The sequence below is a fragment of the Pelobates fuscus genome, chromosome 11, assembly GCF_036172605.1.
Source record: "Pelobates fuscus isolate aPelFus1 chromosome 11, aPelFus1.pri, whole genome shotgun sequence".
Classification (NCBI taxonomy): Eukaryota; Metazoa; Chordata; class Amphibia; order Anura; family Pelobatidae; genus Pelobates; species Pelobates fuscus.
Genome location: NC_086327.1, coordinates 107,435,525 through 107,463,087, shown reverse-complemented (window position 1 = coordinate 107,463,087; position 27,563 = coordinate 107,435,525). Strand labels below are relative to the sequence as shown.

The window sequence follows — 27,563 nt, the reverse complement described above, 5'->3', positions numbered from 1 at the left end:
AAGTTAAACGCTGCACATACAAACTCCAGGCACCATGACCACTTCAACTCAAACTACCATGGTGCTTTGAGTAATTGGCATAGCTAGGAGGCAGTCCGCCCTGGGTGAAACTTGTTTGGGGACAGCTCTGGAGCATACCCGGTGTTTCACATGAAAGGGCCATCTTGGCCGGAAAATTTCCTGGTGGGTTGTGGCACCTGGGACGGGACCATGCTGTGCAGCCCACTACTGCTTTGAGGTATTCAGGGGCCTGCGGCCCTTTAATATTGTACTGGACCAGGCCCCTGTGACCTTGTGAGTTTCAGACGGCTGGGAGTAAGAGTTCAGATCACTTCCTCCCAGAAAACAGGGTGCCACATGGGAAGGAGAAGATACAAAAATGGAGGAGAGGGACCGAGGCAGCCTGGAGTACCAGACTCCCATCAGCATAGGTCAGCCAGCTCCCACTGCATTTAACGGTAACTACCCTTCTGTACCCAAAATGTAAGGTAACAGGAGGGTGGTAAAATATGTAAATTGTTATTTATATATGTGTGTATGTATACCTAGATCTGTGTGTGTGTGTGTATAAGGTTATGCATGACTGTGTCAATGTGTGTGTCTGGCTGTGTATCCTGGTTTGTGGGTTTGTTTGTGTGTATATCTGTATGTGGCTGGTCACTTGGCCTGGCCGGCGCTACCATAAGTGGTGTATTATCCAAGTGACTGGCTGGAGAGGAGGGCACAGCACTCCTTTCCTGCTGGTCAATTCGGGTAGTGTGGCTGAGCTCCACCGGCACCTCTGTATGGCCCAGTGGCTCTTGAGCTTATCCCTGCTCCCTGCATTCCTCACAGTGTGGCGGCGCCTTGGTGATGAGGCCAGGCTGAGAGGGGCGGCAAACTCGGGGACCTCCCCAGGCAGAAAAAGCTCTAGCTACATTACTGCTTGAAATAACCCTTTAAACCCTCACCTCTGCTAAGAAACAAACAGTAAAAAGCCTTGCTATTGTTCCCTTGTATCTGACCTACAATCTGCAAGGGTTGTTCTGAGCATGGCAGTTGCAGAGATAACCCTGAGACTTGCTAAAATATGTTTTGTAACACTTCATGTACAATCCCACCTCATTCTTTTGGGATTGTGCATGGCTATAAACTCATAATGGCTATATTGGGGGGTGTACTTTTTATTTTTTTATTTTTTTTTTTTATTTAAATTTATTTTATTTTGTTGTTTGTTTGTTTTTTTTACAACTTTTTAAACCTAAAACAAGATGGTTAAAGTTTTTGATGCCAAGGTTTGCAAGCAGTGTGATCCATTATCTGCCTGGAAACTGCATGAATGCGTGCATAAATAGCTGGCATGGAATCTAATGCCATTCTTGGCAGAGTGCTTTTGTTTTACCGAGTGATTTTGTTTATTATTTTCTTTATTTTATTTCCAAGCCTGCAGTTTGGGTGTATCCTCACTGCTGGATAAAAATAGATGCTGGGCCACTAACCATAGAAAACATATCCCCTCTGCATTATAATTTTATTTTCCTTTTTAGAACCTGGTTTTACACTATTTTCCCTTTCTTTCAATTATGCCCTATTGCTGCAGAATGTTTTTTTTTTTTCTTTTCTTTTTTTTTTTTTTTGCTGTAAAATTTTAATTATTTAATTATTGCGTCGCTGTTTGTATTTCATATAGAAAATAAAAAATTAACAAAATATTCGAATAAAGAAATGGTTTCTTTATATTGAGATATAATATATATTTTTTCATTTAAAAAACAAATGTTTGGGTCAGTCTGTTTATTATATTGCATTTTTCATTCAGGGACACCTTTCAGATGTTATGATGGCTTGTAGAATGTATAAAATCATGTGGTTAACCTTTTAAAGATTTGATCTGTGTGTTTCCTTAACTGTTATAAATTTTAACTAAGCCATGCTCTATGAGAATCTGATGTCACTATAACTTGGTGCAGCTGTAGATAAATGGGCTTGATGGAAGTGGTCATTGAGATAAATAACACATTATCAGATATCAAGGAAGCTGTGGAAGCTTATCTCGTGAAAGCAGGGCTGGCTCAGTTTGTGTGATTATAGATATTGATAGATGGTGTGCATCATTAAACACTGTGCTATGACTTTAATTGGCATTGTAATTTTAGAGGCCCAATATAGCTGGGTGAAAGCTCTGACTATGGCCACAGTCAATTATTATTGGATAAGATTTTCAAATTTAGTTTTATTCCTCAAAATATGAAGTCCTCAAACATATCAAAATGCTGAAATACTAGATTTAAAAAAAAAAAAAAAAAAATTATAAAAAGGTCTTGAATTTTGTTTGTTTTGTTTGTTTCTTTGTTCAATTTTACTTCTATGTGATATATTATCTATCTATATCTCACAGCTACGCTTTCCTGATATTAACAGGATTATTCACTTACGTGAAAATTCAAAGTGAATTTTAAATTCAAAGTAAACCTAGCAGAACTTGAAGCAGTCTCCTCTCTGCTTCCAATTCAACTGCTTTTGGCTTTAAAATTGACTTTGAATGAATTCTCACGTCAGTGGATAACCCTGTAAGTTAGTGACTGCAATTTGAAATTTGCCTTCAGGGTTTTCATTTAAAGGATCACTATAGGGTTAGGAACACAAACATGTATTCCTGACCATATAGAGTTAAAACCACCTGTAACGGACTGTTTCGCCCACAAGAGGATAAAAACCGCTTAGGCGATATCCCCCTTTCCAGATACACAGGCAGCTGCTGTAAGCACCAATCTCCCGAACTGCAAACTACACGAACCTGGAAACAGCCGAACAGGAAAAACCATACGAAAGGTTTACACTCCTGGCAGTCGGCATACAATCCAATTCCCCCAATAACGAGACGACACTTCATTTTGAGGGTCAAGCAGAATCTCAGGTGCTGGCACACCCAGCCTGGTTTTTATTAGTCTTTTCAAATACAGGACCGCCCACAGGGAGGTATAAAACAACCAATCACATCACAGTTACATCCCACATAATCCCTCCCCTTATCCTGAGAGGAAACTCAATTACACATACAGTTAAAACATACTTTTTACCCAACTTTCATAACTCTAAAACCATACATCCAATTCACATAATAAAAAAAAATGGCATGAATCAGACCAGGGGTTCAGAAGTTAGTAAAATATATTTTGGGCCCTGGCTGGCACATGGCTATCTGGCCCAGACCGGTTTCAGAGTCTTCTATCCTGGAGATAATTGAGAAGTAATTCAATTATCTCCCAGGACAGAGACAAGACTCCATTATACACATGGTGAGCACAAAGCATTAAAATACTATAAAATACACAAACTCACATTTTATATATAAAACACAGACATGTCACATATCCCCAGATAGCTGGGATCTGAGCGCACAAAACTACCGAATAGCGCTCAGATCCTATTCACACAGTTCAATTGCCATGGAGCCGAAGTCTTTAACTACACGAATGGGCTCCATGGCATAGCTATCTGAGTTAACACATTCACATAAAGTCGGGTCCATAGTCCAAAGGCAAGAGGCGGGCAAGCAGCCCCCTCCAAGGACACGTGGCGAGGTCGGTTTCGCCACACCACCATCTGGGCCCCTCATGCTGTCCTAAATATAGCAACATCTTACTGTATTCAAGCCAGAAGCTGTAACTCTGCATGCTGTTTGCCTCAAAAAAAAAAAAGCAGTCTGCTGACATCATAAGAAGTGGTAGCCTGATCCAATCACAGTGCTTCTCCATAGGATTGGCTGAGGCAGATCAGGGGCAGAGCCAGCATGATTCAAACACAGCCCTGGCCAATCAGCAGCTCCTCATAGAGATTAATCAATGAATGTCTATGAGGAAAGTTCCGTGTCTGCATGTAGAGGGAGGAGATACTGAATGTTTGGATGCATTTTAGGCAGCCATGACCCAGGAAGGATCTCTAACAGCCATCTGAGGAGTGGCCAGTGAAGTTATCACTAGGCTGTAATGTAAACACTGCATTTTCTCTGAAAAGACAGTGTTTACAGCAAAAAGCCTGAAGGTAATGATTCTATTCACCAGAACAAATGCAATAAGCTGTAGTTGTTCTGGTGACTATAGTGTCCCTTTAAGTGCAAATTGTTCAGAGGTCAAGGTGAATTTTAGACCAAAATAGCCGATTTGAAAACAAAGCTGGCATGGAGGGTTTCTCTAGTTTGATTATTGTGGCTTAATTTGACTTCTCAAACATTTCATGATTTAGTGAATACCCAGTTTGAATTCAGTTAGACTGTGTCATTGACTAAAGTATGAATTGGCAGAAATCCGCATCCTGCTATTGAACTCCAAACCCTGGGATTCTGGATGAAATCTTAAAGCTTCCCAGAAGATATTTAGGTCTCTGTTTGCCTTTATTACGAGCTGTAGCAGTTTCACAGAAGACCTAAAAATAATTTCCCAAAATAGCAGGGCTTTAGGGGGAAATTATCTAAATGTTACCCCAAAATAGCAACCTAATAGTTTGTATTTGCTTTTTTTATTTTGGACATATACCTTTTTAAGGGTACCTGTCCTGCTATTTCGAACCTATTCTCTTTTTAAGGAGCATAACATTCTACCTTTACATTGATGCCAGTTTTTCTAGCAAATTTATAGAGTTTTTTTTTTTTGTTTTTTTTTTTTAGTTTTTTGTTTTTTTGTGTGTGTGTTTAAAAAACAAAAAAAATTCACTCACCTGCCAATAAATTCTTTGGCATAGACTGTGCTGAAGAACGGAGTGACAGGGAGAGCAGAAGAGACTGTTGGCAGGTAGTTCATCTGCTGTCCCGGCATAGCAATTACAGTGTGTGGCGGCCACCCCGAGAGGATGAGGGGTTTCGTTGCCAGAGATGTTCTTTCCCCCTACTCAGAGTGAGGCTTTCCAAATCCCAAGGTTGGTATAGCGGTTTCCTACAAACCTGAGATGAGTCTTTTCCCGGTGGGCTGTTTCACGTGGGGCGGGACCATGCTGTGCAACCCACTTCTGTTTCGAGGTATTCAGGGGCCTGTGGCCCTTTAATATTGTACCGGACCCTATGACCTTGTGAGTTTCCACACGGACTGCTGGGAGTAAGAGAGTTCAGATCATTTCCTCCCAGCAAACAGGGTGCCACGTGGGAAGTCCTATAGTCCCGATCTGGGGGGACCAACATATCCAAAAATCACCCAGATCGGTTCAGGGGTTCAGGATTTTCATGGAAGTCTGTTTGATCGACTGCACATGAGGCTCCTGGCCCAAAAGAGTTCCATGAAATAAGGCTGTGCGGTCAGTCTTTCTCGGGAGTGATAAATTTAATAAAAGTAACGAACATTACGGTTCGTGAGTATAATCTGTCTTTATTCCTTGTCCGGGAGCTTGCTCCCACGCATTTTACCGAATGCCTACGGAGTTGGAATTCTAGCGGTGTTCGCGCCACAGAGTGCCCAAATTGAGTTGATGTTAAAGTGAAGCTTTCAGACCGGTTCTCTTTTTAAAAGAATATGTGTTTTAGTATTCAGTGGCAGAGCTGATTCTAAAGATATTTAAAATAGTTATGTCAGTAATTTTTCTATTTCTGTAAATTAATAGACTAGTATCAGGAAACCACAAGTGTCAGATTCTGCTAGCTGTGGTAATAAATGTTGGAGCTGTTTGTCATAGACTAAATTAAGAAGTATTATTTTATTTTTCTTGCATTCTTTTTGCCATTTCCTGAAGTTCACTGTTTTAAATGGAAACATTCTGAGACGCAAATTAATTTCCTTACTGTCCTGAAGACGTGTTTTTTTTTTATTTTTTTTACTTTAAATTTAAAAAAAAAAAACATTTAAATCTTTATTTGAGAGACAAATCGAAAATCCATTTCACAATGCGATATCTCCACATATGACTGTATTTGTATTTGTCCCAATGTAAAGTTTTGAGTAGCAAAATATCTAAAGATCGTTTTTACTTTTATTATTTGCAAGATGTGCAAAGGTTTCCTCCATTCTACATCCTTTCATTTTCAGAATTTTTTTGTTCGTGTTTTTTATGGGGTTCGGCTTTGTTAACCATTTCAAGGTGTTAAACCACCTCTTAGTACTGCAATAGAAACAATAGCATCTGGTGAGATTTCATTGCAATTCCTGGAGATTTGCAGGAAATGTTAAAGCTTGAAATAAGAGTAAATACGTAGTTTTTTTTTCAATTTTTTTTTTGTTTTAATCGCATTAAATTGAATGTGTTAACTCCTGCCCTTTTCACGAAAATACACCTGAAAACTGTATCATCCTTCATGAAACCTTGCATCAGGCTATAGCTATCTAACAAATCACAACCTAGATAGTCAGACAAAGTTTTATGTTTTAACATATTTGGTAGACCGTAGGATAAAGGGACACTATAGTCACCTGAACAACTTTAGCTTAATGAAGCAGTTTTGGTGTATGGAACATGCCCCTGCAGCCTCACTGCTCAATTTTCTGCCATTTAGGAGTTAAATCCCTTTGTTTATGAATCCTAGTCACACCTCCCTGCATGTGACTTGCACAGCCTTCCATAAACACTTCCTGTAAAGAGAGCCCTATTTAGGCTTTCTTTATTGCAAGTTCTGATTAATTTAGATTTTCTTATCCCCTGCTATGTTAATAGCTTGCTAGACCCTGCAAGAGCCTCCTGTATGTGATTAAAGTTCAATTTAGAGATTGAGATACAATTATTTAAGGTAAATTACATCTGTTTGAAAGAGAAACCAGGTTTTTGTTTTTTTTCATGCAGGCTCTGTCAATCATAGCCGGGGAGGTGTGGCTAGGGCTGCATAAACAGAAACAAATTGATTTAACTCCTAAATGACAGTGAATTGAGCAGTGAAATTGCAGGGGAATGATCTATACACTAAACTGCTTTATTTAGCTAAAGTAATTTAGGTGACTATAGTGTTCCTTTAAATCAAATGATCCAGATTTCAGTTGTCTGAGAAATCATTGCTCTCTGACATGCATATAACCGATCTGGAGAAAGTTGCATTCACCAAATGAATTTCATTGTGATACATGTTTGTGCATGTGTCATGCCTACACTATACGCTATTTACTTTAGATCTTCCGCACTATATAACTTTATTGCAGTCTGTTATCAGTGGTTTGAAATTAGTTTTATCTTCACGTACACTGTAACTTTCCGTCAAGCTTGCTGAACTCTAGTTTCTTTAATAGTTGGAAATTGTTCTAGTGTTTCAAATTAACTGCACACGTAGACTGGGCGGCACACAAGTCCCAACCGCAGATGCTGAGAGCCATTAAAAGAATTTCAGCAAACAACTCCCTGTGTTGAGCGTTATTTATATATATATATATATATATATATATATATATATATATATATATATATAATTATTATTATTTTTTATTTTTTTTTCTGTCTGCAATTTATCATTCCAGGAAAAAAGGTCACCTGATCCTTGGTATTCTGCTGCTTGCTGATACTTTCCCCATCAGTGCTGGGTAGAAAAGGCATTGCATTCTTTCATAGAAACATTGTTTATAATTTTTATAATTTTGATTTGTAACATGAGTTACTATAACAGTTTGCATCTTGGCCTCATTGCTTTTTTTATTTATTTATATTTTTTTGCAGCTGCTAAACTTTAAAAAAACAACTTATTGTTTTGTCTTTTTTTTTTGTTGCAATTTTTAGTAGTTGCAACCCAATTCAAAACATGCATGCATTTTTTATGATTGAGGTATTTCTAAAAACACAAACCAAATACAAAAAAAAAAAAAGTGAGGAACATAAAGATAGTATTTGGTATATTTTTCTTTGTGTGTTTTTTTTTTCATTTTATTTTTTTAGGAGTATCCATAGTGTTACGGATGCTATTAATTTATTATTATAATAACCTAATAATAATTATATTATGTTCCTTAGTAACGTCTATATTTTTTGTTTTATATCCAAAAACCGCTTGCATAACTTGCCCATCTCTTGTCCGAAGCCTTTGAAAGCCCTCCCCTTTTTCCACATCCCAGACTTCCTGCGGCTGTCCAATCACAGACTTCCCCATGCAGCTCAATGCCTCATGAGTTTAGGTCCACTGAGCTAAACAACCAGGAAATAACAGGGGGGTAGGGGAGGTGAGGGGGATGTAACATGGTTTAACTTATAAAAGTACCAGTTTTCACTAATACTGGCATGATACACAGGACTTTCAAAAAGAACAAAAAACAAACAAACCTACACTAAAATCAGATCGTAACCAAATAGCAAATTGTATTAAAAATATGTTAAAAAAATTCCCCTCCTGTCAATCAGTTGTCGTCATTGAACTCTATACAATCTACCTAGTAGTCTATGGAAGTTTGAATGCCAGGAAAAGTGACCGGTATTGGGTGGTACAATTTATTACAGGATGTGTGCATTTCCTGTGAACAGGCTTTGTAAAGTGTTCTAAACGGGTGTTCTATTTTCTTCACGGTCATCTTTGTTCTCCAGGCTTGATAGCACTGTTGGCACATTTGGCAACAACTTCTTTTGCTGCGACAGGTTCCAATAGGGGGTAGTCCAATAGTGCCACAACACTATCTTACTACCCATGTTGTGCCAGTGATATCATGGGCAAAGTTCACATTGCAGCATCGCTGACGCCACTCACCTTGATAAATATAGTAAAAACTTGGCAAGTGGGTTATACAAGATTTTAATTTTAATCTTCAAACAAACTGGACTTTTTTTTTTTTTATTTTTTTTTTGTCAATCACTTGTGTGCACAGCAGACCACTGCTGGATACTAGTCACATTTAACCCCTTAAGCCAAACTTCTGGAATAAAAGGGAATCATGCCATGTCACACATGTCATGTGTCCTTCAGGGGTTAAAACAAATATATACAGTTAAATAGACATTCTCTTCTGGATAGGGCGATGCCTTGGCACCAGCCAGAAAATGAGCTAAGTTCTTAACTGTATGCTATTGTAAACAGAATTGCAAAACAATGGCTACAAATTCTCCAATGTGGCTATGGACACAGTATTTTAGAATAAATGTTGCAATTCCGTTTTCAGCTGAATATGATTTAGTAAATACCCCTGTTAGCCGAATGAGGTATGTAAACCGGTAAGTTATAGCTTTTTAAAAATGTTTTTGCATCTGAGCATGAAAAGGGAAAATAAAATGTAAAGAAGCTGGGATGGTAGCAGCAGGCCAATCTCTGCATACTGTATTCATTTAGCATTATGAGCAACTTGGGTGAAAACTATGGCAATCTCAGATTTAAGAACAACCTCTAGTATTTGTTTTACCCGTCCAAAATCATTCTTCACAGCCATGTCAGTGGCATTTAAGGTATATTATGTGGGCGCCTGATAATATCTTCTAGTTAGAAAGAAGTACGTAAAAAAAGTGCTGCTTGTTAAAATAGATACATAAGGCATTTTATATGTTGGTGCCAAGAGCGCGTCGCTTGTGTCGCCATTACTGCAAGGCTCAGCATGGTATCCCTATTGTCACCACTCGTGAAAGCCCGAATGAAGTCTCTTGAAGTGTTGTACTCTTGATGTAGGCCAGGAAGAGACAACCTGCTGCTCTCTGCTTTCCATTGTAGTTTATCAACTAATACAATGCCAAAAGGTCCCTTTCTCGGCTGTGCACTGTACATTTTATTTTTTGTATTGAATTATTTGTTCTTAAGTTTACCTGGCTTTGCCATGTACTATGTTATATACGTGCATTCTCAATCTAAACGGATTGTGTTTCCTCTTGTATTCTTTAGTTGTGTACGAACATCGCTCAAGGCTGGAGAGGTCATTACAGAAGGAGAGAGGAGAACACAAGAAAACTAAAGAAGGTCCGAATTTTATATTCTTTAGGCATTTTATGGTTTTGTAGAATCACTGCTGAAAACTGATCCATAATATCAAAATAACAAAGTAATTTTAACCGTAATGTTAAAAACACATTCTCCAGGGTTTCACTCTTCATGGGAGAATTGAAGTGGAGATCCTCCCTCAATGCCCGCTTTAAAGTAGCTCTGTCATTTCAAAATTCTTAATAAAGATTAAACCTTCATTATATAATGTTATTACCTTAACTGGAATGTCACGTGATGTTTCTTTATGAAAAGGGGGAAAAATGTGTTTTTTTTTTTTTTTTTTTTTAAGAATTCTTTCAGTGTAGGTTTGGGCATTCAAAATTACAAACATAATTATTTATACCCATTCTCAAAAAGGAGAGGAAAATGAAATATACTCTAGAGATTGTGAGGAGTGGATATTATCTTGAATTTGTCTCTCTTTTATGTGAAGGATGTGGATATACAGAGATATGGGTATTCCTTAATAAAAAAATATGTTAATTAAAAGAACTGTTTCATTCTAAAATTTGCTACCTTGACATGATTTATTTATCTTCATTATTTATAAGGTGTGTTTTTGGGTTCTTTTTATTTTTTTATCCCTTTCAATTTGTTAAATGAAATTAAATTAATAAAAAAAAAAGTGTGAAACTATTCCTGACAGGGCTCTGCATGGAGGAGTTCCCCTTTTGACCCTGTCGGTGGATACAGAAAAGGTCTTTGACAGGGTCGGATGGGGATATAAGGAGAGTTCTGACGCATTTTGGATTTGAGAGATGGATAGCACAGAACATCTGCGTTTTTATATTTGGGCCCTATGGCCTTAATTGTGAGTTATGCTTTTTGTACCAATTGGTTTAGAATTTCCAACGGAACCAGACAGGGTGGCCCACTATCCCCCTTATTACATGTACTTTCCATCGAATGTCTCACAATCAACATAAGACACAACCTGCGGATTAATGGCATCTCCTTAGCGGAGAATGAATTAACCCCTTAAGGACACATGACGTGTGAGACACGTCATGATTCCCTTTTATTCCAGAAGTTTGGTCCTTAAGGGGTTAAAGCAGTGCCTTTACACAGAAAATATTTTAATATCTGTAATCAAAGCGAAAGTATGTCTTCGATCTCAGTCTGGAATTCCAAATATACAGCAGTATATCAAATTATAAACAAAATGTGGAAAAAACTATTGCTCTCTCTAACAATATAGATGGAGAAAACCTCCAAATGTTAAAAAAATTACTTTATTTGGATGGTAAGAGTTCCAATATTGAGGCATTTGTAATTACTTAAGATCCGAGAGAGGCAATGGAGGTCAACTTCCTAAAGCTCATTAAGTCCACTAATAGACTATTAAAAGAATGGAGTCTATATGACATTTTCAGGTGGGGAAGAGTGGCCCCATTTAAGCTTATATCCTGCCAAAATGGGCATACCAATTTCATATGCTTATTTTATCATTTTAAAATAACTGGATTGATAGAATTCAATCAAGTTTTGTAAGTTACACCTGGAGAGGTAAAAGGCCTCGTATTAACACCCAGATCTTGGCTAAACAAGGGTTTCAGGTGGGAATTGGATATTCACTAATCAGGGAGACGTAAGAGGCAAATATGATTGTACATATACACAAATCAACAGATCAACCATAGTTCCAAGTTGGAACTAATAGAGAAGGAATAGATGATTTAGCATCTTTACTATGGTGTGATATTGGGAAATGCAAATATAAGATTATGGAAGTTAACTCTCTGGTACTTCAACAAACATTAAAGGAGTGGCAATTGGGAAAAAAAGTTTAAATATTGCTAAAAAAATGTATGAGGGTACTAACAACCCTGGAACTGGTTATGCATGATATTACCATATAAACTAGAGTATAAGCCGACCCGAATATAAGCCGAGGCCCCTAATTTTCCCCCAAAAACTGGGAAAACTTATTGACTCGAGTATAAGACTAGGGTGGCAAATGCAGCAGCTACTGGTAAATTTCTAAATAAAATTAGATCCTAACAAAATTATATTAATTTAATATTTATTTACAGTGTGTGTATATAATGAGTGCAGTGTGTGTGTGTTGCAGAGCCTTGGTGGGGGGTGGGCATTTTTATTTATTATTTTTTAATCTATTTTAATTTTGTATGTTATTATTATTATTTTTTAAGTATTATTTATGTTATTATTATTAAAAAAAATTGTCCCCTGTCCCTGCTTGATACATGGCAGGGAGGGGGGCTCACACTCCCTGGTGGTCCAGTGGCATTGGCAGTTCAGTGGGGGGGGGGGCTGGCAGAGAGCACTTACCTCTCCTGCAGCTCCTGTCAGCTGCCTTCTCCTCCGCGCCGGTGTGGTCAGCTCCCTCTGTCAGCTCACAGTGTAAGTCTCGCGGCCGCGCTATGACCCCGCGGCTCTCGCGAGACTTACACTGGGACTTGCAGAGGGAGCTGACCGGACCGGCGCGGAGGAGAAGGAAGCTTACAGGAGCTGCAGGAGAGGTAAGTAAGAGCTCTCTGCCAGACCCCCTCCTACACAGTCCCATAATACAGACATTGACTCGAGTATAAGTGGAGTTGGGGTTTTTGAGCAAAAAAAATGTGCTGAAAAACTCGACTTATACTCGAGTATATACGTTATCTCCAGGATTGTAGTAGGCAGAATGTCAAATAAGTGAATTTTACGATAACTCCAGTTGGCTCTCTTTTTTTTTTTTTTTTTTTTTTTTTTTTTTAAACTGAAACACAAATTAGATCTTTTCCACAGGGAGATTTTTTAATTATTTACGTGCCCAAAGTTTTATGAAGGAACATATATTAGTTTTAGAAAATGTTGTGGCTAAGCTATTTTTAAGAAAAAAATGTAATGGTATAAAAATTAATGCAATATACTATAAAGCAAGGGAGCTATTGAAAACGAAGGGGAGTTTAGATAGCTCTTCGGTAATAAAAAATGGAAACAGGGCTGTTTAGTAGCCACTCTATAAAGAATGGGGAGCAGAATTTCTGAAATAAAAAAAAAAAAAGTGTACATTGTCTCAATATCCTAGAGACATGGTAAAAATCTTATATAGATGGTAACTGATTCCGATCAGAATAGCCAAAATCTCCCCCACTAATGCTTCTGTATGCTGTAGATGTCTACAATTTAATGGAACTATAGAATATATGTGGCGAAGCTGCCCAAGAATTAGGCACTTTTGGGTTACTATTTTTGACATTCCTAATTAATTAACGGGAATAACAATGGACAAAAAAAACTGAGATTGCCCTGCTACATCTTAACTGGCAGGAGAATACAAAAAAAAACAATATCCTACTTGTACACTGCTTTTTGGCGGCAAAAGTAATAAATGCAAGATATTGGAAACACATTCTTGTTCCATCGAAAGACCATCTCATAAATCAATTAATAATCCAACTCGAAATGGACAAGGGTATAATTGCTATTGAAACCATAAACAAACAGCTATATATGTTAATTATATTAACTTGGTTAAAAATGCGTAAATTAAAGGAGCCCTATAGGGTCAGGAACACAAGCATGCATACCTGACCTATAGTATATTCTAGTACACATATCCATAAGTATAATGCCCCTTACCCTCCCCCCCCCCCCTTTTTTTTTTTTCATAGTTACTCATAGGAGAAAATTGGCATATTACATATACGTATGATAACCATTTGGCGATCACAAATGAATTATATTTATGCTATTGGTGTGTCTATCTAGGATAGAAACCTATATTCTGCTTAAATTATAACGCTAATCATTTCAGGTATGTCTTGTTCTCCTCATTTGCATGTAATCTTTATGGACTTTATATAGGTGTAAAATGTAAGATGCTTATTTTTAATTTATTTTTTATTTTTGCTTGTCTCTTTACAGACTTTTTGGTGTATAAGTTAGAGGCTCAGGAGGCTTTAAATAAAGAGAAGGTAAATGTTTTATCAGATCTTACAGGAACCGCCGCACGCAAGCGGGCCTTATAAATCATGGCAAAGATCACAGGTTGCTTTTGAAAGACCCCCCCTTGGGAAGAGTTATCTGCGGTCTTCAAAGATTGTTTAATATTTATTTTTTCTTTTTCTCCGTGAATTGGAATGAATCATCTGTATCTGTCAGATGTTTTGGCACTGTGGAACATATCTGTCATAGCTGTTCTAACAAGGTCATGAGACCAAACATGCCCGAGATAATTAGGGCAGAAATATTTTTCTATTAAAGGGACAGAAAAATAGCCCAAAAAAAGTCTGTTATAAATGCCAACTACATTCTCAAGCTGACATTTAAGGCATTTATTGCAAGATTTCCTAGGCAGTATTCTTTTCATAAAAGAAGGGCGCACAGTTGTTTCAAACTTTCACACATCCAATGGGTGTTTTTTATTGACCTTTTGGTAACACACATTAAAGTTGAACTAACGTGTCTTCGTAATATGCTTACTTATCTTCTAAATTTAACTAATATTGGTTTGTGAGGCCTGAAAAAATGAGAATAATTATAGAACTCTACACTGCCATATTTTTATGCTTTATGATCATTTTTACACTGCCGTAGCTTTATCTGGGAACTGAGTGCTTCCAACCTGTCTCCTTGTTAATCATTTTTATAATAATAAAAAAAAAAAGGGCAGAGAGAACCGTGAGGAGGAAAAAAAAATGGAAACCATCTTTTCTGTTTCTCAGAATTGATCTAGATTGTAAGTCAACTGCTAATATACATTGAAAATAAAATGGAGCTTCAGATTAATGGTACACTGCAAACCCTTAATACTTTAGCTTGATTTATGTGTGAAGAGTGTCCTTTTTTTCATTTTACAAATGTGCAGATTTCAATAGAAATTGGCACCTTTAAAACATTAACCTGGTTTGTTGTCAAGCAGACAACGGGTCCTGTTACTTCCTGGTTGTTTAGCTCAGTAGAGCTAAACTCAAGAGGTAGCAATTGCCAAGAGCACCTGCCTTGCAAAGACCCATTGAGCCACATTGGGAACTCTGTGTGTGTGATTGGACAGCCACAGAAAGCCTGGGCGTGGTTAGAAGAGGAGGGCTTGTAAAGACAAGAGATTTGCAGCTCTGGCAAGCTGATTGCTCCACTTTTAGACTGAGGGTTGGTTGGTTATTATTTTGACAAAACGATGCCCCAACCCCACACCCTGTAGCACATGAACTAATTCACGCAATGATCCGTCCCTGATGTTCTCCTAGGGCAGGGGTGGCCAGAAAGTAGATCTCCCGGCTGTTCCAGAACTACAGCTCCCTGGATGCATTGCAAACCTTATGTTTAAACCTCTATGGGGCGTGTGGTTCTAGACCAGCTGGGATCTACCTTTTTAGCCAATAAGGACCTATCTGGATATTCACTAAAGTGAGAATTTAAAGTCCAGTCAACGTAAACTTCAAATTTGAAGAAAAAATGGCCGAACTGGTCAGCCATGCTTTCAATTTAGTTACTCTGGACTTCAATTTGAAATTCACTTTGAATTCTCACTTCAGTAAATAACCCTGCTAGTGATCTTGCCCTAATGTCCCCCCATTCCTTATTACCCCTAGCCATATTCTCCGTGTCATTCGCCCTATTTCTCCCCCATGCAAAATTCCCCAAATTCTTTGCTCTTTAGGCATATTTGTCTAGTGCCATTTCCTCCATTTCACTCTCCAATGCTTCTCTTTATTTAACAACTTTTTTAAGGTATTCACATTAATGCACGTGGACGTAATTTGCTGAATTGTTCAAATCTTTCTTAACTGAACCATGTAATAGTTATGCAGTTTTCTATTCTTTCTGCAGCAAGATTCAATGAATCGGTACGGAGCACTGAATTCCCAGCACAACATACTCAAGGTAAAAATGCATGTTTGTTATGTTCATAGATGTGTCTACAGAAAACTAGTAAGAAATAGAGATATCTCCCAAGTGTCACTCTTTAGGAGAGACAGTCCTCCTTTGGAATTTCAATCTCTATTTTCTATTCCCTACCCTAATGCCTGTCTGTTTTAGGCACTCAGAATATTTTGCCAATAAAAGTACACCACGGAGATCTGGAGCCAAAAAATGTGCAATACTGTGTCTTTACAAATAATATGGATGTTAATTTGAAATAGAGCGATAAAAATTGAAATTGTGTTTTAATAACTGGTTTAGAAAATTGCTTTAAATTGTCTAAAATAGTTCTACCCCTTGATCAAATATTATACCTTTTCCTCTAAAACAATTGCGTGTGTACATATGTATGTGTTTAACTAAAATTTATTTTAATGCCAGTTTATATGTAGTGTATTCTAGTACACATATCCTTAAGTATAATGTCCCTCTAACACTCCCCACCCCCGTTTTGTTTTCTTTTTCATTTTTTTTTTTTTTTTTCTTATAGTTACTCCCTGGATAAACTAGACTTTTCTGTTTAAATTATAACGCGAATCATTTCAGGTCTGCCTTGTAATCCTTATTTGCATGTAATCTTTATGGACTTTATATATGTGTAAAATGTAAGGTGTGTGTGTGTATATATATATATATATATATATATATATATATATATATATATATATATATATATATATATATAATATATGTGTGTATATGTATTTTTATGGTAGAGATATTATATATAATCTCTACCATAAAAATTTGAAAGTACATTATTAAAATGTATAAATCACTTAGATGGCTCACTGCTTTACGAATCACTCCATTTTATATTTATGTCCCTTTGCATTTTGTTTTATAAGGGATATGGGACAACAGGTAATATATTTCACCCCTGCTTATCTATCTATCTATCTATCTATATTATCCTATTGTCCCATGCCTATCTATATATCAATATAGATCTATATAAATAAGCAGGGGTGAAATATATTACCTGTTGTCCCATGTCCCTTATAAAACAAAATGCAAAGGGACATAAATATAAAATGGAGTGATTCGTAAAGCAGTGAGCCATCTAAGTGATTTATACATTTTAATAATGTACTTTCAGATTTTTCTACTTAAATACCAGAACATGTAAAGCATAAATTTATAAAAAAAAACAACAAAGAAACACAATCTACAGTTGAAGTGAATTAAAGGCGAATTTCTAATTTAAAGGATCACTATAGTTTCAGGAAAACAAACCTGTTTTCCTGACACTGTCATCCTTGGGGGACCATCACCCTCAGGGTCATGGTCTCCCTTCAGCAGCTTACCTTAATCCAGCGCCCAGGGTGACCTCTCCTCCCCTGCCAACGTCAGCTCCCGAGTGGAGCGGAATGCGCAAGAGCCATGCGCGCATTCTAACAGTCCATAGGAAAGCATTTCTCAATGCTTTCGTATGGACGTTCTGCACGGTGGATGCGAATTTCGCTTCCAGCGTCGCAGAAGCGCCTCTAGCTGCTGTCAGGAAGACAGCCACTAGAGGTTGGATTAACCCTGCTATGTATTCTCTGAAACAACTATGTTTACATGTGAAGGGTTAAAAACCTGGAAGACCTGGCACCCACAACAACGTCATTGAGCTGAAGTGGTCTGGGTGACTATAATGTCCCTTTAAGGCCAGAGTAGTTGAATGTATAGTATAGCTGAGTTTTTCCAACTTGGCTATGTAGACGCTAAATGTGACCTTTACTTTGAATTTACCTTAAATTCTCACTATAGTGAATAACCTTGATAGTATCTTCAATACAATGGTGGTTTGGGGATAACTTGATTTCTAAAATAAATTTTTTTTTGTCCATTTATTGCCTGGATCTGGATTCAGTGAGTTTTATGCCACTATATGTGTGGAACCTTTTTCATTAAATAAATATCCTCCATGTGTGCTGAGAAAGGGCAGTCATAGTGCAACACTCTCATTACAAATTTGTGTTATTAGTATTAATAAAGTATTGGGCATCAGTATTGAGATCCCCACATGTTCCTGTGCGCATTTCACTGCAACATACTGTACGGTCACTGTTATATGTTAATACTTTAAAAACTGCAAAACTGTGTGGAGAAGTTGAAACGCCTAACCTGAAATGCGGAGGAGGGGGAAGGGCAGGGAGCGTGGGAAAAAGGGGGTCAGGGAGATGCCTGGGCCAGTCTCCTCTTGATCGGCTCCAAGCAAAGTAAGGGGCCGCGCTGGTTGGTAGTGAGGGTCTTACTAGGGATCCAACCATGGCCCTTGAGCCCCCGGCCCAGCCCGTTTATGCACTCAGTTACCCCGTGCATGTCAATTCGGTCAACCTCTTTCTCGTGGGGTACTTCTGTCGGGAATTGCAGCCGGTTCGGCCTGCAGGCCAAGACATACCAATAAGGGAGGAGGCAGTGGCCCCGGGTGGGGGGGGGATGGAGGGGGAGGGGGGGGAGGGGAAGAAAGGAAGGGGGGTGGGGCCCTCTGTCGGGAGACGGCAGGGGCCAGCAGGAAAAGAGAAAAGGGGGTAGTCTCTGTCCCCGGGCGGGGATGTGGAGTGCGGGCTCACGGGTCAATGTATGCTTCCCATGGTTCCCAGACCCTGAGAAAGTGTGTGTATGTGTATCTCACCTGCGCAGTGAGCTTGTCCATGAGGAATGCTTCCTTGATGTTACCTATAACTCTGTCCAAGGGTGGCGTGTCTACCTGGAGCCACGTTTGCGCCAAAGCGCGTCTGGCCGCCAAGTTGATTTTGTTCACTAGCTTCTGTTCCCTGGGTGGGAGATTGTCGATAGGTTTGGCTAGGAGACACGTCCAGGGGTCTGGTCTAATCGGTTGGTGGAGTACGTCTGTCAGGAGTTTAGTTACTTGTTCCCAGTATAGGGAGGCCTTAGGGCACGTCCACCACATGTGGAGGTAAGTACCCATGGCTCCACAGCGTCTCCAGCAGACATCTGAGGGCGTTTTCCCCATTCTGTGTAGCTTCACTGGGGTGGTGTACCACCTCATCAGTGCTTTGTAGCACTGCTCTTGGTGAATGACACAGATTGAGTATTTGGCCGCTGCCTCCCATATATCTTACCAGTCCCCACTGTCAAGGGTTTGTTGGAGTTCAGCCTCCCATTGTAGTATATAGGAGGGTGTGTGGGAGTCTTTTGTGGGTGCACTTAATTGCTCGTAGAGGCGGGTGATGAGGCCGTCACGTGGTCCGTCAGACATACATAACGCCTCATAGAATGTGGGCTTTGCCCTGGCCGCTACCGCTATTTCTGGTTTCTTTGCAAAGTCCCTGAGTTGGAGATAGCGAAAATAGTCTTTATTGGTTAGGGGGGCCCTCGTTTTGAGGTTGTCAAAGGTGTGAAATGAACCGTCCTGGAACAGATGACAGTAGCGCTGTACACCCGTATTCTCAAGGCCTCGAAAGTCTCTAGGGGTCATACCTGGTGGAAACGCTTTGTTACGGAGATAGGGTGTCAATGGCGAGACAGAGTGCGTGAGGGCATATTTGTGTGCAGTTGCATTCCAGATCCGAATCGAGTTAAGGATGGCGGGGCAGGAGGTGCGGAATGAGTTGCTTTCTTATTGGTCGATTCTTATCATATATTTAGATAAAATAGAAAGGTGAACAGCGCTAAAGATCAGAAATTGTACATACGTTTAGTAGAAATACTGGCCAGCGGAGTAACTTAAAAAAAAAAGGAAAAACAAAGATACAAATAATGGTACAGTATGTATGAACGATATAATTCCACAAGAACAAAGGTGTTATATTCACACTCACACTTTGAGGAGCTATATCAGCTCGGTTTTAAGAGCTTGGACGGAATAATCCCCGTCTATGGATTTCTTGAGGTTCCAGATCGTTGGTGAGTTTATAGGTGTAAGTATTCGTTATATGAAAAACAAGAGTAAAATACGCCACATGGTATAGTACGTAAATATAAAATATTGTAATAAGAGTAGATGATCCTACTTACATATACTAGAGCAACGACCTGCTCTAGTTTGGAGAATTTCAGGTGGAATAATCCCCACCTCGGGATATAGTGGACCCAGGTATAGCAGCAAAGCAGTATTAAATAGGAAGGAGGACAAAAAAAAAATGACTGGATGGTTTAAAAATTATATATACTTTAATACAATAAGTAAAAAGTGAATAATACACTATAAAACCAGTCCTGTATAAAAGTCCAAAATTCTTCCTCACTTGACGCGTTTCGCCGAAGCTTTCTCAAAAGTGAATAGAACAGGTGGTTCTGCATTGTGCAATGGATACAGGCTAAAGGAACAGCCAGGTTTAACTTATCATTGGTAATCAGGTCAAGGTCTGGACAGGTGGCTTTGGTTTATAGCCAATATCAAGCGGAGGTCAGTATGTGGAGAATCAGTAAGTGCACATTAGCACAGGAACTTTATGCAAGAAGAATCCGGTTCCTTTGCATAAACTAGCCTTGCCTACAGTAGCTGTGATGGCGTCCTGGATGTGCATCACAAGAGTTAAGATAAAATAATATCACTCCTGTCTTTGTGTGAGATATATAGGATATTAAGATAGGGCAGCTGCATTGTAATTTTAAGTTATGTCTTTTTTTTTTTTTGCCTTAAACGGGTTGGATTAATGCCACTAATGGAGTACAGCCCCTCCCTGTGATCTTTTATCGATTTATGGTTATTAAACATAGGCTAATGGGGAACGTTGGGATTTTATTTAATTAGGATTTAGGAAGTGTTAGGATGGCTACCTTTCACCCAGACAAAGCATTAACAGAGTACTCCAATGTATGTAACATAAGACGATCTGTCAACTTCATTTTTCCTCTATACAGTAAAATAACAGCACAGAAAGGCTTGTCTGTTTTTTCTGCCCATGTGGCAACAAAGGTATTCAGCTGATCACTGCTGCCCTCATGTCACTTGTTAAAATTAAGGCAGATTTTTATATCTTCTGTGCATAATTCAATTCTCTATTGCATGTAGAGCTGGATCCTTGTCACAGGTGGATATAGAGATTTATGTCTTTGTATGCTAAAACGTGTCCCTGAATTATGATTGCAAGTTTGTGGTTGGTGGTTTTTCCCTTTTCTAATCATTCTGTAAATCTAGAAATTATTTTATTTTATAGCTTCACTTCCTGGATGCTTAGACAGTGTTCCTTTTATGTCCCCAGTAGCATTCAATGTTAGCTGTCCTTGAAATTCTCACCCATCAATCATGTTATATTGGTGGAAGCCAGCTACTATTTAAAATATGGGTTTTGGTTTCTTGTTGTAGAATGCCATTTTTGCTTACACAATGTAATGTGGCGCATTCACAGTTTATATATTTCTTCTGCCCTACTTACATGTGACCCCAGAAAAAAATAACAGAAAAGCTCCACACCAGAGCATTGTTAAAGATACTTGCAGCTGCTTATGAGCTTTGTCAGCCATTTCCGTTAAGCAGGGGCAGTGGCAGGTTCTAAAAACAGATGGGGGGGGGGGGGGGGGGGTTGGGGGGGGTTGAGCCCAAAGTAAAAGTCTATGACCCCTAAACTGACATAGAGGTATAGCTTTATCATGACATATTCTCTTCTTTCTATGCTGTATCCGGTCCTCTAAACCCATGAACTGGGTACTGCTGCTGATCTCTCGGGATTTCAATTAAATACTAGTCAGAAGCTAATACATGCTGGCTGCAAACCATGATATTGATCTAATAGAGGGGTGTGCTGTAGAGTTCTGTTCCTCGGCACTCCTTCCTGACAGTCACTTGGGAGGAATCACCCACTCCCCTCAAGTGACCTGGCAGTGCATAGTACTACGAATATTTACAAACATTTTTGTAATCGGCAATTAGAAGCAGCTGTCTGATTTAGAATAAAGAGCAAAAACAAAACACGAATGTCTACCTGACCACTCGACCAACCATGGAGATCCATGGCTACATTGCCCCACACCTGGGGCTTCAGTCCACCAAAGCCACCACCTAGCAACATCCATGTGTGCAAAAGTGATTCTGCAGTTCTTTAAACAGACCTAGTTGACTACATTGCAAGCTGTGTGCCTGCAAAGGGCACCTGTGCTCCTGATTGACACCCCCTATTTCGTTGCACTCTTTCCCACATTGACCCTATCCATTTTATCAGATGGGCCACAATGAGCCAAGCTTTGTGTGCCAATTATGTTGTTCATCACCTACTTGGTTGAGAGAAACTGCTTGTAACACCTGAAATTGGCATGAAGAGAAATGCCACATCTTAGTAGAATCGATGACAAAATGTTGGCCAAAAGGCACGCAACACTGGTAATTCTTACCAACTGTGATAAGTTTTACAGAATATTGCACATTTGTTGTCAATTTGTTTTTTTAGTGGATAAACTTCAATCAGAGTTTAAATATGTGTGTGACTTTTTCTAAAAGTTTATACAAATTGTATGAAAGTTTGTATTAATATCTGTGTACTTAACACACAAGAAATTTGCTCCCTGGCCAAAAACAAACTCCCCTCTTTCTCTGGTGGTTTTGAACCCTCTTGCAGCTTTTCCCACAAATGGTTCTCTAACAGGAATTCTGAATTTAAATACCGTACCTAGCGTTCAATTAAATAACAGCCCCTTGCATTCAGGATTTTGGTATTGACGTTGCTGAGAAGTTCTATCTGCACACAAAAGCAAAATAATATCAGATCGTCCAGTTTATAACTCTGGTCAGTCTTGCAAATCAAGTGGCTCATCAATCAATCCTTAGTGGCTTTTGTCCTCTCTATTCTGTACTGCTACCATTACTGGATGAGCATTTTTTTTTTTTTTTTACATAGTCAAGACATTGCTTAAATAAATAAGGATTTTAAAAAAAAATATTTAAATATATTTTATTGTCTTTTTAGGCAGTTGATTTTTGTGGGGTTTTTTTTGTGTTTTTTTGGATCAATAATTAACTACAAACCGGTCATTATTCACTGAAAGCTGAAATACTACTAAGGGACACATTAATTGCAGATTAAGGCAAAATAATGAAATTGGGGGAAAATCGGAGTTCAGACCTTCTTCTTCTTTTTTTTTTTTTATCCTAAAAACATTTTGCAACTTGACTGCCAGTGATAACTATTCAGTTTAGTTGGTAAAACATTTATTTGAACAGTAATGATTTTTATTTTTTTCCCCGAAGATTGGCTAAGACCGATTTTTTTTTTTTTTTTTTTTTAATTTATTTATTTTTTGTGTTTTGTTCTGTTCATAGTTGATATTTCATCTTCAGTTGTTCTGTGCAGAGATAGATGAATTGCAGTAGCATGTCTTGTTTGGCTACAAACGTGCATTTTCCAGCTATTGTAATGGGAGTTACTGCAGGAGGAGCTGGAGCAAACCGTTCTTAAAAACATGGAACTATTTGTTACATTTATTAAAATAATTTGGTTACTCTTATTGGCTCTGTTCCTTTTAAATGGACACAATTTTTGAAATAGGAAATGGCTCAGGTCTTTTCATCTTGCTGAAATGCTTTGCGTGCAAAGTGTATTGTCTTTAAAATATTTTTCATTTAAAAAAAAACAGTGCAGATTCCTATAGAAATTGGCACTTTGATTCATTAACCTTGTTACACCCCTTGGCTTTCAAGCAGACAAGTAATGCTACTTTCTGGTTTGGTTAGCTCTGTGGAGCTAAATTCAAGAGGCAGCAATTGCCCAAAGGGCCTGCCTTGTAAAGACTTCTCATTGAGCTGTATTAAGAAGTCTGTGATTGGACAGCCACAGAAAGTCTGGGCGGGGTTAGAAGGGGAGGGCTTGCAAAGGCCGCACACAAGAGAACTGCAATTTTTACATGCTGTTTATATATATATATATATATATATATATATATATATATATATATATATATATATATATATAACTCCAATGAAAAAATACCTAATTAAATGCATGTAAGTTTTCTTTTATCTAGAAAACCGTGATATTTATGATTTTTGTATTTGGGCAGTGGAGTGTCCCTTTAGATGGGGAACAATTGCATTAATAAATTGAGGGCACTAGTACTACCTCCTGTTTGACGGCAATGAGTATTTTATTTTTATTTATACTTTTCAATTTATGAAACCAGAATGAGAGAGAGAGTTCTGTGATTCCCATAGTGTCTCACCACTTCGTGTTACGTGTGAGAAATAGGGCAGCATTGCCGTAAATATACTCTTGTCTTTGGAGACTTCATCATTGAGCAGTGAGTGTCATCTATTATCCAACTCGCAGATCAGTGGGGATTCTAGTAGTTATTGGATAAAGGTTCACGATAGCCCCGGTTATTGCACCCGAGTCATCAGTCTTTCTATCATAGTTCTATTTTCTGATTGTTTTAACTCCTATTTGATTACTTTAACAAGATACGACAAATAAGAAATATTACTAATGAAAAAAGGCATATTCATAATTTGAAGGATTTTTATGTACTTGCCTGTATGTGTGTGTGTGTCTGTGGTTGTCGGTCTATGTGTCTGCAAGTAGCAATAAGTGTGTAAAGAATTGTGCTGTAGGGCAGGAGTGGTGCATTTCTTGGGGTGCTCAAACCCCTGATGTTTGTGACCCTGTCAGTGTCCCTGGTATATGGAGCAAATGTATAGCTTCAAAAAGTACCAGGACGTGGCAGCTGCTTGTCAGCCAGTCCAGGTCATCCCACTGTTTTCGAAGGTAAAACTGTGGAATGAAAATATTCTGCAAGCTAAAAAAAAGCAAAGGTCTCTGCTAGAGAGCCGTGTGGCATCATTTGTATTCTAAATGAATTAAGCGACTTGTTGTTACTTTAGAATTCCGTACAAAGAAAACTTTGAAATACTTCATGCATGTTCCTTGCACAGCATGTGAATCGCTGAAGCTATAATGAATTGGGATGAAGTCTGACCGGAGAGCTTCTGGTACTGTATGAGATATGCATGTAGATGGTGATCGTTCCTTGAAGTGTTCGAGCTGTGTTGGCAAAATCCCGCAGATCGGACTTGTCAGAGGTCGCAGGGAGCGGGATTATCTTTTGTCGGGAATTGTAATTGTTTCAGACCTGTTTCTGATCTGTCACTAGTGTATATCCTCTCAGATACCTGTATAATTCATGCTCTCCAGCACACTTCAAATGAAAAATCTCAATAAATAAATAAAATTCTAGTTCTCTGATTTCTTCCCAAGCACCATGCATTTAAAGCGTTATCCTTGCCAGCTTTGAACAGAGACCACATACACTTTTAATCTTTTATTCAAACTTTTTGTTAAATTTAATAACAAAATTATGTTTTGGGTTTATTTTGTCATTTTTTTTTTTTTTTTTTTTTTTTTTTGTGTTTTTTTGCATCTAACCTGTTCACTCACTAAAGATATTGTCAGGAATTCAAGTTGAAATCAAATTCAAGGCTAAAATGCCAGACAGAAAAAGTCTTAAATGCTGCAGATTTTGGTTTCTTTGACTTAGAACTTGAAGTTTTCTTTAAATTCCCACCTTAATGAATAACCCTGTGAAAATCTCATTGCTGACCGACTTGCTTTACGATCGTGATAAGCTGCTAGATGATCTCTACCTATCACATTTCACTTACCCTAATTGTTCTACCGTTAATATTTTTTAAAAAATATTTTTTGTTTTGTTTTGTTTTTTTGATTCAGAACCAACATGTCGACTTGAAAAAGCAGCTGACTGACTTGCAAGGTGAGCACAGCAATCTGAAGCTGGAGCATCGAAAAGCTTCAGAGACTCACAATCAGAGGGTCTCCCAACTAGAAAGGGAAAAGGACAATGTAATTACAGGGCTGCAAGGTAATCTAAGGGTTTCTATCCTTTCAATTAAGGCTATAATTATTCATTTAGAAATTCACTCTGAATACAGTACAGTACATGGCTCGTTTCCATGCTTGTTGTGAAAATGCATTGTTGGTTCCAACAACCAGTAGATATTTTCAGCTAAAAACTATTGATAGGTTTCCTAGGTCCAACCTGTGTGTTTAAAGTGGTTCTGTCACTTTTCAGAATTGTATTAAGATATAATCTTTATGAAATACTGATTTAAGACTGCATTGAAATTCCAACGCAATCCACAGTTCTCATAAAAACAAAGTAGGGACTACTTTGCTTTATAGTAAAGCCTGAGGTTGACAAAAGGAGGAGCTCCTCTGTCAACTTTTGTCCTGTCTCCGCAGCCATCACAAATGACAGCTGTGGGATTTAGGCTTTGTATATGGAGAGTCTAGCGGGATCCTCCATTGACCTTGGTGTTGTACGCTCATACTCTGAGAGTATACCACTGATGTGGCTCCTGGCAGCTGAAACTCCATGAACCAAAGAGACCTGGAATTTTAACATGACTGTGGCCAAGAGGGACAACTAGAAGTAAGTAAAACTCCCCTCCCCTGCGCCTCACAGCCACTGGACCCACACCGGATATGCCGTTTCGGGGGTCTTTGCGAAATATGCAAAGACCGCTGAAATTTACAGATCTGTCATACTTTACAATTGATTGCCATAACTGCTCCATCAGGATACTGTCAAGCTTGGCGCATTCGCTCTTCACCGGTCATTGTCTGAGCAGGTTAAGCTTGGTATTTTCATTCACCTGATTTACCAAATTCCAATATTTGTTGGAAGCTAAATAAACCATGCTTGGAGATCGTCTCTAGTGCTCAATTGCACTTGCATACACGTAACGTTTGTCAGTATCTTGTCCTTTCATCATTGCACCTACTTGAGATGGGTGTAGTTTCTGGTCATACAGTGACAGATGGTAAGTTTTACCATCTAGCATGGAAACCCGGTAGTAAATAGTGTTAATTAAGGGACTCCTATCCTCTTCGGGACAAATGTGGGACACTGTAAACCTTTTGGCAGCCGCTAATTACCAGTTGCTAAACATTCCGTGTTTTATCGTAAAACCTGGAGCTAGCCACTTGCACTCTCAAAAGCTATTTTAACCCCTTAAGGACACATGACGGAAATATTCCATCATGATTCCCTTTTATTCCAGAAGTTGTGTCCTTAAGGGGTTAATTATAACACACTTGTTACTAAATGATTGCAAAATCCATGAACACAAGACCAAAACGTTTCACCAACATGACAGCTCTACAATATACAATGTTTCAGTGCATCGCCACATGCCTTAGTTGGTTGGCACACCTCTTCTAGCATGATTGCGTTCCACAATTTAGAATAACCATTGTCCTGATTCGTTACAGTTTTCATGTAACATAACATGTTTTCATGCTCAAATGGATGGAGGTAGAAGGTTTATGTAGGTTTTAACCACACGAGATGGCAATGTGATGTGAGTGTTGTTTTCCAACCCCAGGCATTCAGCAACTGTATCAGAATTCATTACATTTCGGTTTGTTACATACAGTCGTTACTACTTTGTTTGCATGTTCAATCCAACGTTTACGCATTCATTGTGTTTGTAGATACTATTGTCAAACTCAGAGAAGAAAGCAAACTCCTCAGGAAAGCTCACCAGGATGTCCACTCACAACTTCTCAGTGCTCAGGTGACCTGTAAATTTTCCTCATACTTGTAATGTTTATTTGATTGTTCAAATATATCGATCACACCCGACACTGTGACAACAAGTGACCAGTCTGAGTGAAGTGATGACCAACAGGGGTACAATATCTGTTATCCTTGTGGTTCTTGCTGACTGATATGTACATTTGGATGTTTAAGTGTGCGTGTGTGTGTGTGTGTGTATATATATATATATATATATATATATATATATATAATTATACATACACACACACACGCTTTTCCTAAAATGTTTATTTGATTGTTCCCAGCCAGAGGTCAACACCAGAATATTACATAAGAGTAAGAACATACATAAAGGAACAGTGTAGCGTTATGAATACAAACGTGTACACTTTAGTGACCTGTAGCAGTT

General features: G+C 38.4%; 1 protein-coding gene across 2 annotated transcripts in view; it reads left to right on the top strand.

Annotated features, from left to right (window-relative positions):
- The window catches only part of LOC134577572 (Golgi integral membrane protein 4-like), a 106,871-nt gene that overhangs the window by 24,462 nt on the left and 54,846 nt on the right, over window positions 1–27,563 (top strand). The window contains exons 2-6 of one of the 2 annotated variants that reach the window (XM_063436385.1): window positions 9,728–9,802; window positions 13,697–13,746; window positions 15,602–15,655; window positions 25,303–25,345; window positions 27,088–27,170. In XM_063436385.1, the coding sequence (XP_063292455.1) occupies window positions 9,728–9,802; window positions 13,697–13,746; window positions 15,602–15,655; window positions 25,303–25,345; window positions 27,088–27,170 (305 nt within the window). Of the gene's footprint in view, window positions 1–9,727; window positions 9,803–13,696; window positions 13,747–15,601; window positions 15,656–25,302; window positions 25,454–27,087; window positions 27,171–27,563 lie in introns of both variants that reach the window. The other variant, XM_063436384.1, reaches the window with a different exon arrangement.